This window comes from Mauremys mutica, chromosome 5 (genome assembly GCF_020497125.1).
Source record: "Mauremys mutica isolate MM-2020 ecotype Southern chromosome 5, ASM2049712v1, whole genome shotgun sequence".
NCBI classification, from domain to species: domain Eukaryota; kingdom Metazoa; phylum Chordata; order Testudines; family Geoemydidae; genus Mauremys; species Mauremys mutica.
In genome coordinates, this window is record NC_059076.1 from 1,740,850 (window position 1) to 1,755,723 (window position 14,874).

The 14,874-nt window shown below is 44.4% G+C and overlaps 1 protein-coding gene across 1 annotated transcript in view; it reads right to left on the bottom strand.

Moving 5' to 3' along the window:
• Positions 1-221: 221 nt before the first annotated feature.
• Positions 222-14,874, bottom strand: part of LOC123371173 — a 71,129-nt gene continuing 56,476 nt past the window's right edge. The window contains exons 16-19 of the mRNA XM_045018472.1: positions 13,817-13,977; positions 11,545-11,570; positions 11,147-11,196; positions 222-410 (exon numbers count right to left, since the gene is read on the bottom strand). Of these exons, the coding sequence (XP_044874407.1) occupies positions 11,163-11,196; positions 11,545-11,570; positions 13,817-13,977 (221 nt within the window). The 3' untranslated portion in view covers positions 222-410; positions 11,147-11,162. The remainder of the gene's footprint in view (positions 411-11,146; positions 11,197-11,544; positions 11,571-13,816; positions 13,978-14,874) is intronic.

The window sequence follows — 14,874 nt, forward strand, 5'->3', positions numbered from 1 at the left end:
TGCTACCCATCTACGACGGCTATTAACTATTAATAGGCCATACTTTATTTCTTTTCAAACTGTAAGTTTAAAGGGATTTGGTTGCACAAAATGAAATGCAAAATGAAATTCAGCAAAGAAAAATGTAAGATGCTACACTTAGGGAAGTAAAAACAAAGGCACAACTACAGAATGGGGGATAACTGGCTCGGCAGCAGCACTGCTGAAAAGGATCTGGGAGTTGTGGTGGATCATAGCATCAACATGAGTCAGCAGTGCAATGCCGTGGGAGAAAAAAAGTCACTCAATGACAAAGCACAGCCTCTAGTGCAATGCACAGTCCATACTACCAAATGTCAGGCGTGCTTCTTCCTCAGCCTCACCAGGTACCACTGAAGTTTCATCCTGGATTTTGCCACCATTGCAGCACCCTGTGGAAGCAGGGAAAGAATTAACAAGGATTTGAAGGGGATCTTAATGCATGTCAGTTAGTTAGCAAGAGTTAGCCCAGCTGTAACCCTAATGACGTGAGACTTCTAGAAGCAAGGATAGTGTGAGACAGAGGGAAAGAACTGTGTACAAAGTTATTACGACCTTGTAACTGATAACCAAATATGCAGGCTTGCTTTTCCTAGGAGTGAGACAAATAAGATAGCAGAATGGCTTATGTATAAACAAAATGTAGTTGTTGCTCTCTATTGTCTGTATTATTGCTAGTTATTGTCTGTAACAAAAGTATAAAGGCTTGCTGTAATTGTTTACCAGTTGAGAGACCTGTCTGGGACTGGGGCGACCCTGTGTCCTATGGCACTCTCTCCCTCCATTGTAATTACTGGAGAAATAATAAAGTATTTGATTTTGCTGCACCCAAATGAAAAAGCGAGAACTGAGTTTTTCTCCGACAACCCTTAACCAACCTGGTAAAGAATGCCAGCCCAAGGAAGATCCCGTGGTCAGTGGCATGTGAGAAAGCCTTCTGGGAGCTAAAAGAAGGGTTGAGTCAAGAACCCATGCTCATCCACACAGACTTCATCAAGAAGTTTTCAGTCCACACAGATGCCTCAGAAGTGGGTCTGGGTGCTATATTATCTAAAGACATTGATGGAGAGGAACACCCCATAGTATACCTCAGTAGGAAATTGTTCCCACAGGAAGCATCTTATTCAATCATTGAGAAGGAGGCCCTAGCAGTGAAATGGGTCATAGATGCACTGATGGATCATGCCCCATTACAGTGGCTGAACACCATGAAGGACACCAACCCCAGAATCATGCTATGGTACCTCTCATTACAGCCGTATAGTTTTGAAATCCTTCACTGGGCCAAGAAGGACCATACGAGTGCAGATTTTTTTTGAGAGAGAGAGATGGGGGCACAAGATCTGCAAAGCAGCACCCTGACCCTAAAATGAAGGGAGAGGGTATCTGACAGGGTATATAAACCCCTCATTGGACAGAAGGGGGTAAGGAACAGCTATGGGCTAACGAGGCCCCAGTCCTCCATCCACGCCAAGCATGGTGGGGTCAGAAGTCCGTCCCCCCCACCGACATAACACTGTGTACACCAGTGCTCAAGTCAATATAACTATGTCACTCAGGGGGTGTGGATTATTCACACCCCTGAATGATGTAGTTATACCAAAGTAATTATGTAGTGTAGACCAGGGCTGAATGTCCCTCTTTAACCATCTGGGTATGCTGCATCTTAACTCTTATGTCCCCACATAATCACTGGGCCAGGAGTTCAAAGGTCCTTTCCTTCCCCCTGGTGATTTTTGGGGTTGGTGTGAAGAAGGCAGTGAGGGATGACACCAAATACTGTGTTCAGGTTTAAAGACTCAGAGCCCTGGTCTACACTGGGTGGGAGGGGATCAATCTAAGTTACACAACTTCAGCTATGAGAATAGCGTAGCTGAAGTCGATGTACTTAGATCAAGCTACCACGGCGTCTTCACGGTGGTGAGTCGACTGCTGGCGCTCCTCCATCGCCTCCGCCTGCACCTCTAGCGGCAGTGGAGTACCAGAGTCAACGGGAGAGCATTCGGGGATCGATTTATTGTGTCTAGACTAGATGCGATTAATTGATCCCCGATAGATCGATTGCTACCCGCCAATACCCAGAGTCTCCAAAGCGATCAGTGGACTCTGGATGGAGAAGGAAGGACGAAGCCTCTCCTGAAGGGAATGTGGCTGCACAGCCTGAATTACAGGGTTGTGAAGGCAAAGAACCTTCACAACCCTGTAATTCACAACCCCTTTACCTGTGAGACTGTATCACTGCATTCACTTTTGTCTCTAGATTTATTAAGGCCTGTTCATTTGATTGCAATGTCTGTGTAACTCCTTGGCACTGAAAGGATGGAGGCAAGGAATCTAATGGGACCAGAGCTGAGACAGATGCTGCAGATCTCTGTGTCTGGAGAGACCTTTTTGATCAGTGCAGAAACCATAGAATCTGCTGAGTCTGGAGATGGAACGACAGCCACAGGGATTTCCCTGTGTACACCCCCCCTGAATTTCCCCAACACCCCCTCCTCCAGTTTTGTGAACTAGTTACATGCAGTGTTGCCAATTTAGTGATTGTTTGGAAATTTGAATTGAAATTGAAACATTAATACACACTTTAAAAGCATATGATAAAATATGTGTATCTGAAAAAGTATAATAGATTTGAAAAATATGACCATAGACTAACTTCCTTATACAGCTGTTGTTTTTCATGACAGTATCAGTGCATTCATTTCAGTGATGTTGGCCAACCTAATAATTTCAAATGATGATTTGTAAGCAAAGTCTACATGAGCTCTCCCTGACAGCTAGTGATGATCTGGGGGCTGGGGGTTAAGGCTTCAGGACCAGATTGTATTTACATTCACCCCTAATCTACCTAGGTATCCAAAAAACAGAGCTGTGTTACCCAAGCGATAGATTTTGGCTGGGGTTGGGTTACAAATCACTTGAATGTGGGGGTAATGAAATGTTATTCTTATTGTATGAGTAAAGGGCAGTAGAACTGTACTTACCTGTGCTGATTGAGGACATCAAGAGAAAGGGTGGGGACAGGTGTTTTGCTTGATGGTCTGCCTGAATCACAAGTACTATTTGACCTGACCCTCTCCACTGTTTAAAGACAGAGCTGATTAGTCTGCATAGATAGTCTTTTGTTTTGTTAAGTGACCACTACAGCTGAAATCATTGATAATCAAGTCTAAGTGCTTAGACCTGCTGTGGGACAGTGTTTCTGTGGAAGAGATGGCCCAGCCTGCACTAGCGGTGAGGTTCCCTCACTGAGAGCTCAGCTGAAATCAGTGAGAGCTGGGTGGAACCTCAAGAGACCAACTCGCAGAGGTCACAGTGGCAGGTGGCAGCAGAAGGTGACGGAGCAGGACCATTGTCAACAGAGCGATGGAGTGAATGGTAGCACAATGAACAACAGTGGCCAAAGCGAACAGTAAGCAGCCGGAGAAACGAGCAAGGTGCCTTCTTGCCCGCCATGTGGGAGGTGAACTCATGTGAAAGCACCTCTGAACTCTGAGTCTCAACCGCCCAGGGACAACACTGGTGAGTGTTAATGAGGCTGTTAAGAATGCTGGAGACACAACACAGTTCACGCGAACAAACATGACTGTGGCATCCTACTTTCTATTTAAGTAAGAGAAACCACACACTACAATCCAAAGGCCAATGTTAAGTGCATTGTCACTTGTTCATCCTGAAGTTGAACAGTGGTCCCGAAAAAGACCAGCAAATGCTCACTATCTTTCTGCAAGAAACTCAACTTACTGGCTAGAAGCATGTGGTGAAACAGTGAAAGACTCAACAGTTGAAAAAGTAAATAACTTTCTCACCACATTTAAAAAATGTACATACATGGCTGATGAATGCACCAATGCAAATGAGCATCAAGTATTAAATCACTGTGTATGTTATCTTGATGTCAGGGGTAGGCCAGTAGATGCATTTCTAGATGTTCAAGTTATAAAAGACACATTGGCTGCATCTGTGACAATCCACATCTTAGAAGAGTTAAATACTTGTCAGTTGGATCCCAAACAGATGGCTGCTTGTGCATTTGATGGAGCTGCAGACTTCTCTTGAAGACATGGTGGAGTACAAGCTTTTCTCAGAGAAAAGTGTAACTCTAACATCTCCTATACAAACTGCAGAGGCCATCTACTCCAACTAGCACTAGTACGTGCTGCAGACTCTTCAAAAGACATTTAAAAAGCTATACATTTAATGTCTTCGTTATATTCTTTTTTTCAGCAAGTGTCCAAAAAGACTGAATATCATAGAAAATACAGAAGATACACTGGGATTGAAGTTCAAATTAGTCCAACCTGGGAAAACCCTCTGGCTTTCTCATGAGCGATCCTTGGCTGTTGTCTTAAATTTACTCCAGCCATTATTACTGGCTTTGGAAAGTATCTACCAAGATGGGATGGATCTAAGTAGTGAGGCTGGTGGATTACTTTTGCTATTATGTTCAGAGAAGGCTATTGCCATTCTCTCTCTCTTGTAAGTCTACTGTTGAAACCACTTGGGTCATTAAACAATGCCATCCAGGCATCTGCTACAACAGTAGTAGGTCTTTGTCCAGCAATAGAAGCTACATTTGGATCAATCTGAGAGCTATCCATTGAAAATGTACTGGAAGAAGCAAAGACTTCAGACCAGAAGTTGACTAATGAAGGCATTTATATTGAATCCTTAAGTGAAGAGGACAAAAAGTGTTTGTTAAGACAACTGAAAAAGTACACAGACTTGATTCTTAAAAATCTACAACAGCAACTTCTAGATTCTACTTAACCTTTACGTAGCTTTTACAGATGCCTGTCCTATAAAACCCAGAGAGTTGAGTGGAGTGAGGCACTACCAGCAATGGGGCTGCCATGTTCTCAGGACAGAATAGAAAATTTGAACACAGAGCAGACATTCAATCAGCACAGAGGGATGGTGCCCAGAACACATGCTGTGTAAAGCAGCCTGATGACATCATTAGTGGCTGAGGGCCCCTGCTGTAAAACCTGCCAGGGCTCCTGCTACTGTGCCTGCTCTGTGTGCAGAGGAGTTTCTCTGACCAGGGGCCTGCGCCTTCATGGACTGTTCCTCTTGTCCATATGGCTTGGGGGAGGGGCATGCTGCTGGTCCTAGTGCTGCCTCATTAGGGCAGTGAGTCCCCTCTGCACAGGGCACTGGGGAGGAGCACAAGGGATGGGCCTTGTAGGCCCCATCTCTCCCTCCCACTCCCTTGCTCCAGCAGTTGCTGAGGCTGCTTCTGTGTCATCTAACCCTAACTGTGAATTGCCTGGGTTTAGAACGCTCGGGTTTGAGAATTATTGCAACAGTCCTGCAATGTCATTTACCCTGAATCACTGATCTGTTCTCGCAGCCTTAGCTCCATTTTATCATCATTTGTCTTGGATCAGTACATGGGGGTGTGAGCGTTTCCATTCTCAGGTAACGTATAGGACAAAATACCAACACACTGTACACCAAGGGTGGCATGTTCCAGGGGCTAACCTGTCACCTCAGGGGAATTGATCCCTGGATTTGATTTTAAACTAGCACCAGGTGCCTCCACTTGGAAATCACTCAGGAAATAATCTGTGTCTAGGGGAACTTGAAAGAATAATGTAAACTTTGGTAGGCGGGGTATTTCTCAAACAAGCTGACTCGGGTATTAGATAAAAGGTGGAGAGGAAAAAGAAATTGGAATTAGTGTAATGCGGTTGAACCATATATGGTCCTGCCTCTGAACCAGTGTCCCTTTTCTGACACCAATGTCCCCTCAACATCATCCCTTTACTGGGCATCGAGAGATTCCAGGGCCTTGCAGGTTGGCTTCCCAGTGAACCAGAAATCAGGGACATGGAGTCTGGGTATTTTCTTATTGTAACTTGTTTATTTACACTATAAACACCAGTCTTTTTATGGAAGGGTCACACAATACACACAGGAATATTCCTCTTTCAGAAACATCAGCCTTCCATTATGTTATTCTGCATATGGGAAGAAGGAAACCTTCTCAATGTTTGCAATAGCTTCCCCACAAAGACACTGTATCACAAAACTGATGACAATACAGCATTTCTTCAAGGACTGAACATTTGCTCTCACAAATTAAGAAACAGAACATGGCAGACTATGTATATCAGCACCATCTGGTGGTGACTCCCATCATAACAATACAATAAATGAAATAAATAACCAGTGCTTTAAACAAACTCTGTCATGAAGCCAAAAAAGGTCTTTAAGTCCAGCCCCCTAAACGCTGCAGTGTGACAACAACAGGATTAAGGCAGATGTCAGGGTGGCTCAGATGTGCTGATGTTCAGTGCGTGGATGACAGTAAATAAATCTGGGTTGCACATAGTATTTACACAGTATCATAGCTCTTCTTTACAAACTGTAACCAATTAACCCACACAGCATCCCCTGGAAATGGGTTAAGGTTACATCCTGGAAACACAACCATGTTTTATGAGTGATCAATGAAGTGAGTGTTTCTGTCCAGACTATGCAGTGGATACAATGGAATATTTATCGGTGGCAGGAGGACAGCTTGATAGAGGATCCTTTAGACCACGGGCGGAAGAAAGGGAAAACTTTCCCAGTAAAATTGGCAGTGAGAGAGGAGACCAGAGCCATAATCTCAGCACCATAAAAATGTCACCTGTTTCTTTGTATAATTCAGCTAAACTCCAGTCTTCCTGGGTCTCTCACACAAAGACCAAAGGACCTTAAAAAAGGTGAGAACCCAGATCCTCTCCATAGGTTTAATGCTCATCTCTCCCTTCCTCCTTGGAGTCCATGGCAACCCCAACAGCCCACTTACCCATTTCCCCTCCTCCACCTCCCATTGAATTTGCCCCAAGGTGAAGCCCTCAGATGTTAGGACAGAAACAAAAACATCAAATCTCTCCAGATTCATAGATTCTAAGGCCAGAAGGGACCACTGTGATCGTCTAGTCTGACCTCTCTACAACAGTGGTCTCCAAAGAGGATCCTTGGAGGTGCACAGCAGAAGGAACACTTTTTTTTTTTTGCTTTGGCATTTCAGACAGGAGTCTGAATGGCTTTTTTTTGCTTTGGCATGGCAGGGGGTGCATGCTAAAAAAATTTTTAATGATAGGGGTGCGCGATCAAAAAAGTTTGGAGACCACTGCTCTACAACACAAACCAAAGAACTTCTCCAAAATAATTCCTAGAGCAGATCCTTAAGAAAAACATCCAATTTCAATTATAAAATGGTCAGTGATGGAGAATCCATCATGATCCTTGGTAAGTTGTTCCAATGGTTAATTACTCTCACTGTTAAAAATTTACATTTTATTTCCAGTCTGAATTTGCCTTGCTTCAACACCCAGCCATTGGATTGTGTTATATCTTTCTCTGCTAGACTGAAGAGTCCACTATTAAATATGTATTTTCCATCTAGGGATGTATAGACTGTAATCAAGTCATCCATTAACCTTCATCTTTTAAGCTAAGTAAATTGCGGTCCTGAGTCTATCACTCCAAGGCATGTTGTCCAGGCCTTTAACCATTCTTGTGGCTTTTCTCTGGAACCTCTCAATTTATCAACATCCTTCTTGAACTGTGGACATCAGAACTGGATACAGAATTCCAACAGTGCCAAACACAGAGATAAAATAACCGCTCTGCTCCTACTCAAAATTCACATTTATGTTTCCAAGGATCACATCAGTTCTTTTGGCCACAGCATCACACTGGTAGCTCATGGTCATCTGATTATCCATCACCACACTTAAATTTTTTCAAGACACTGCTTCCCAGGATAGAGTCCCTCATCCTGTAAGTATGGCCTACATTTACATTTCAAAGCACATATCTAGGATTGTTGGGCAGACTGTTCCATTTGTCACCAAATACCACAATTTTCTGATTCATCGACACGATAGGTTGAGGATGAGCTGTGATTGGATCCAGAGTCATATTCACTGTGGAGAGAGATATTTTTTACCGTCAGAGTTGGTAAAAGTTTGGTCATTTCAGCAATAGGATCTGCCCAACTCCAAGAGTTGATCCATGGATCTCCCACACTCAGAATTCACCAGAATTTAAATGGGAAACACCAGTAAACATTGGATCCAGTAAACAATGCCAGGTTATTGTCTAATTTATGAACTAGTGTGAACTCAAGAAGTGCTATTTCAATGAAAAATTTTACAAAAATAAAGTAATAAATTCCCTGCCCCAGAGGACTAACTCTATTCCTAAGGCATAGCAATTTTCGAAACCATCTGTTTCTCCATGTGGATTTTAGAACACTTAGAAATATCAGCTGTTAAACAAGGAGCCTTGGTCTCAGGACAAAGCTTCCCAAAGAAGCCCCCTTGCAACCTGCCACCCAAAGCAGAAAGTGGGTCAAGTGTAGGGATGTGCAGAGCAGACATTCTCAGATGTATAAACCTTGAGCTGGCTCCATGCTTATGGGGGAATTTTGAGAACAATTTGCCAGCTCTGGGATGAAGATCAACAGCTCCGCTCCTCAGGCACAATGGAGCTGCCCATGTCACCATCCAAGCTCATTGGTGCCAGAGATGGAGCTTTCTGAGGGGTCAATCCCAGACTGTGGCATCAACTCCCACAGGACTCAGGGGCCATCACAAATCTCCCACCTCCCAGTCCAAGTACAAGGCACAGTGCTGTGACCTGGCCTTATCTAACATAAACACAGACCAGCCACAATGAATTCATACCCACCATACACACAATTCTCCCCCTCATGACAGGAAGAGAGAACAAATAGCACCTGACAGATGTTAGTCACATTGCTCAGTGCCCCACAGGAAGGCTCTCAGATACAACATTGATGAGGGTGGTTGAATAACTTGAATAGAATAGAACAGCTAAATTAGAATTGGGTCTCTGCTAATGAAAATCTTGAGCTGTCCAGCTGGCCAGGCCACTAGCAATGCTGCTAGGTGGCCCGGGATGACGGGACAGCTCTGTCTCTATAAGGCAGATTCAGTGCAAACAGCATGGTGGGATTTCCAGGTGTTTCTCCTCTAAGGGACTCCAGAGCAAATCAGCCCATTGTGGAAGAAATGTCTTCTTCTTTTTTGTTTTTTGTTTTTTTCTGATGACCAACATGACAAAGTCACCCTGGGGCCCGAAAGGCAAACTGTGCTCTTCCCTTTGTATGCATAATGCCTAGTAATGAAAATGCTACAATTGCAACATCATAAACCCTTTTTGGGTCACACTCTGTACTTTGGTTACATTTAAAAGGTTAATACACGATAAATGATTAATTGATTGCTATATAGACCTAGAGAAAAAGAGGGGGGAAGAAGGATAGGGCAGTCATTGGGGGACCTACATTCAATTCCCTGTCCTGCCACGGACTCCCTGTGTGAGCTGGGAAAGTAATTTAGTCCAGTGGTTCTCAAACTAAGGCCACTGCTTGAGAAGTGTGGGAAGTGGCAGCCAGTATGTCCCTCGGCCCATGCTGCTTCCTGCAGCTCCCATTGGCCTGAAGCAGTGAACTGCGGCCACTGGGAGCTGCAATCGGCTGAACCTGCGGATGCGGCAGGTAAACAAACCAACCCGGCCCGCCAGGGGCTTTCCCTGAACAAGCAGCAGCCCCAGTTTGAGAACCACTGATTTAATCTACACGGAGCCCAATTTTCCCGTCTCACAGGGGATTTGTGAGCATGAATATATTAAAGACTGGGAAGAGGGCAGATAAGTACTTAAGACAGAAAAGAGAGGCTTCTTGTAACCATGGCTTATAACTAGAGCCTGTCAAAAATTGTCCAATAGAAAAAAATTCTGTCAGAAAATGACATTTAACCAAAATTTAAACATTTCCCAGGAACATGTCAATTCTGATTCAATTTAGTTTTGTGGGGAAAATTCAACAAGACCAAATTGTTCTGTTTTGACCTTTTGGGGAAAAGAATGCTTTGTTGTTATTTTTCATTTTATATTATATGTAATATATGTTTTTTTAAAGACAAAATATTTCATTTTTATTGAAACAGAATGTTTTGAATGAAACAAAATGACATTTTTCAAATTGGAAAATTTCAAAAAAAAAAATGATTTTTGTCAAAACTATGGAATGTACCACAAAATGGAAAATTAATTTCCCCCACAGCTCTATTTGCAATACAGGTAGGACAAAATGTTGCTTATAGCCATGGATTAAATCATCTATAAAACTGTCCACTGATGTGCTTATAACATCTAATAAACGATGAATAACCATTTATAAGCCATATATAAATGGAACATGAATAGAAGATGTGCCCCTTATGTTGATTAGGCTCCAGCACCTGCTGTAGCAGTGACATCTCCGCTGGGCTAACAGAAGTAAAAACCAGTACGTGCTGTTCATGGCTGTAGCTGTGTTCTATGCTTAGGGTAGACTAAGTTTGGCAACATGAGTCTATACATGTAGTTTCCAGCTCTGCCCATTTTGGCCTGAGTGGAGGCACTGCCCAAATGCTGATCTGAGACCAGCCAGAGCATAATCCGGCTCTTGACTGCAGGGCTATTGGATAACCAATGTTTCCTGGGACAAGCAGCATCCCATAATCCTGTCTGAGGGAACAGGTGGCTGCTGGAGAGGAAAGGGACTTTCTAAAACACAAGGGGGTCCCCTCTGCTGCCCCCAAGGCCTGGGGCTTTCTTAAAGATTTGTTTCATAGTGACCAGCTACATTCACATCATCTTCAGTGCCTATCATCCCTTGTATTGTTTCTCCCTGTACTTTCTCTGTTGAGCCTCTCTTGTCGCCAGGGCATTTCTCTGACACCCTGCTCTGCAGATGCAGTTACATTGGGTCGGTCACTGTTGGGCTATCTAAGAGAGAGGGAGCTTGAACTCTGGCCATAGAGGGTGAGTCTGGAGTGGAGTGACTCTTAAGGAATGAGAGAAAAGCAAAGGGAATAGTTCTACGCTGCCCCAAATGGAGCTCGCTGTGAGCACTGGGAGAGGTGGATAACTGGAGGATACCCGGTAAAATTACACAGATACAATATTATCAGGTGCTAATGAACCCAGGTAATAACTAAACTGGATGCACTGATGAAGAGGCAGGAACCATTTTCCTTTCCTTGTGTTTTGTATGGAGTCAGCCCCCATGACCTGCCCCATGGTCTGACCCCATGGTATCTAGCAGAGAAGCACTCACTTTTTTTAGTCCAGAGTCAGATGCTCGATTCAGAATCTAAACCTTCGAATCTAAACAAAAGAGTTACTCTCATCATTCCTGCACTTTCAACATCAATACAACAAACATCAAATAGAAGAGAAGGCTGACAGAATACAGAATAAATGTTCGATGTGGGAGAGGGTGAGGCCGGGGATCTTCTCAAATAGCAAAGACTTTCCAAATGACTTTTCCTTCTCATTCTCTCCCATGAATTATCCACCCCTCCGGGGAGTTAAATGACTTTAGTAAGAAGTTAAACACCACTAGGGCTATGGGGACAGAGGGACAGTGCCTGGGTCTTGCCAGGACATATATTCAAGTTACAAATATGTTGCTGAACACTTCATAGCACAGTCAATGGAAACTCAAACACTAACCTTTGCCTAAGATCCACTACATGAACCTAGAAGGGAAAAAGAAAGACATCAAATGTTGGATAACTTGTTGCTAAGGCTTTCTCTGTTTTCTAAGTGGAGCCCAGTTAACCTCATATCAGTTAGTAAAACTGGTGCCAGTTACTGTGGACATTCGTCATGTGGTTTAAACTTCCTTTATAGAAATAAACCATGAATTGATGTGCGTGTAACCTCCTTTGAAGCTTGCTAGCTCCTGCAACACTGAACTGGGCCTCTGGGGATCCTACTGTCTGGACCACAGCGGCAATGGCTCTAGGCCACCTCCGGACACAATATCCCAGCCTACGTAGAGTCCCAGCCAGGGACAGAATAGACAGGAAACTCCTACAAATGTCAATGGGGAGTTTTGGAGGGAGTAATTCATACGGGCAATTTGCTGGGCCAGTGAGATGCCAGGACTGCTCCATCCCTCATTGGCAGGGGACAGGCTGCTTCAGAGGCAAAGGGATTGTTGTGGTTTCACTTTGAGGCTGTTTGAGTTTGGAGCTGGGACAGGAGCAGCACAGCCTGGGGAGTCTCTAATCAGCTGCCCCTCCACACAGAGGGGGACTTTGAACTATTATGGGATTCATTGTGTGATCTGGGAGCACCAGTCCTGCAGAGACCAGTGATCAGACTGGCAGAGACAGCTGATACAAGGGAGCCAGGAAGAGACCCTTCCCCACGCAGGGATGAAGACACCATAGACTCATAGACTTCAAGGTCAGAAGGGACCATTATGATCATCTAGTCTGACCTCCTGCACAATGCAGGCCACAGAATCTCACCCACCCACTCCTGTAACAAACCCATATGTCTGAGTTATTGAAGTCCTCAAATTGTGGCTTGAAGACCTCAAGCTGCAGAGAATCCTCCAGCAAGTGACTTGTGCCCCATGCTGCAGAGGAAGGCGAAAAACCTCCAGGGCCTCTGCCAATCTGTCTTGGAGGAAAATTCTTTCCCAACCCCAAATATGGTGATCAGTTAAACCCTGAGCATGTGAGCAATACTCACCAGCCAGCACCCAGGAAAGAATTCTCTATAGTAACTAACATCCCATCACAGACCACTGGGCATACTTACCTGCTGATAATCAAAGATCAATTGCTAAATTAATTGCCAAAATTAGGCTATCCCATCATACCATCCCCTCCATAAACTTATCAAGCTTAGCCTTAAAGCCAGATATGTCTTTTGCCCCCACTACTCCCCTTGGAAGGCTGTTCCAGAACTTCACTCCTCTAATGGTTAGAAACCTTCGTCTAATTTCAAGTCTAAACTTCCTAGTGTCCAGTTTATATCCATAAGAGAGCCCCTTTCTTTTTGTGTAACCTAGTTGACTTTCACAGCTCCACAGCCTTTGTTGCAGGGCTTATCCTCAGTATACCATCCTTCTAGGCTGGTGCCAGGGAGAGAGCTGGGGGCTGTGCATTGGGGAATGCAGAGAGATGCGGAATTTTTTATCTTGTTGATGTTTTAGTATTTTAGTTACATTAAAATTTTCCTTCCCTAGAGCCTTTAGTTCCTGTTCCCACTAGCCCGTTCGCCCCCCACCCCCCGCGCGTGTTTTGTTACATTGTTCTCTTTCAGTGTGGCATTTCATTGGTTGGGACTTGTATGACTGGACATTCTTGTTTGTGTGCTGGGTTATATTCCTTGCGAACAGAGTAGTAGAATTAGTTATATTCCCAAGGACAGTGCCCCTGGGACCCAGGCACAGAGAGGTGTGACCTTGAGGTGCTGAAATAAGAAACTCAGGAGCCAAGCCATGCAAAGAGGGGGGAGGTGCCCCTCTGTTTAGCAAGCACCAGGGAAGAGGATTCAGCCAAGCCTTGGAAGAGAGACTCCATGAACTTGTCTACAATTGAATTCCAGCCACTTCTGTGTTTTGTGAGAGTGACAATAAATATTCCTTTCCCATTTCAAAAGTTCCAGGAAACCAGTTTTACAAGGGGAAGAAGAGGAATTACAAGAATGCTGACACTTGTCCCAGACAGAGTGGTAATGAGGACTGGGGCCTTTGGCTGGTTTTGACAACAATGGGGTTAGATCTAACTTGTGCACATTGTAACAGAGAAAACAGGAACGTCAGTGTGCTCCCTAAGTGCATAAGCAAGTGCCCAGCAGGGGACCTGATCCAATGCCCAGCCTTCCTCCTCACTGATACCAGGGCATTGGGCCAAGCCATCTGACTTTAGGCCACTGGGCTTCCGCACAGTAGTTTGACTATTTATGCTATTTAACTAGTCCCTACCTGGATGCCTTCAGCTTCCTCCACTGTTGGACTTGCAGTGGGAGGTGTCATGTCCTGGGATGTTCTGTTGATACCATGTTTGGGAGTTTGTGTCTCTTCACCAACATGACTTGAAGCCCCGTTCTGCTTCTCAGACACGTTCTCTCCAGCACTTTCTCTCTCTAGGGTGAAAATGATTTCTGGTGTTATTTACTCAAACCTCCTCTCCTCCGAGGAATCCTCTCTCTGCTGCCAGATGGTACCAGCCTCTCTCAATACATCCCACCAACAGTCACTGCTGCCAAAATCACCTCTCCACCGAATTACTTAGCCCATGAGTCACATTTACCTTGACATTTTTGTGGCTTCCCTAGGCCTAGTTTGACTGCCACCAAGAGCTAGTGATTTATGGATTCCAAGGTCAGAAGGGATCACTGTGATCACCTTGTCTGACCTCCTGTGGTGCACAGGCCAGAGACCTTCCCCAGAATAATTTATTTTGAATCAGAGTAGATTTTTGGAGGGGGGATACATCAAATCTTGTTTTTTGGGACTGTAAGAATCCAGCTCGAGCCGTGTTAATTTGACCCAATGATTAGTTACCTACCTGTTAAAAACGTACACCTTATTTCCAGTTTAAATCCATCTCACGTCAGCCGCTAGGATCTTGTAGTTTTATCTGCTAGACTGAACTCGTCCAGGGTAAAGGAATGCCCTTCCTATAATTATCCTCTTAGCATCATCACAAGGCTCCACATTCCCCCCAATTACCCCCACAGTCCTAACTCAAACAGAGATAACACACAGGCTGCCTTCTGGAGAAAAGCGCATTTTCTATGTTGTGTCAATCTGTTGTCCCTCCTGCCTAGCCCAGACACTGTCAATAATTTGGCGCCTGATTGGAGGTCCTTCCCAAAGTGAGAGGCTAAGTTTGTGCCATTTTCTCATGCTCCCTTTCATTTTGTCTTTTCACTCTGAACATTCTTTGGTAAGGAAACGTGGCTTTTACTGAACTCCCTTGTGAATCCCCACATTGGCATTGGAGATATCTAAGCTGAGGCCAGCATTTCCCTGAACTC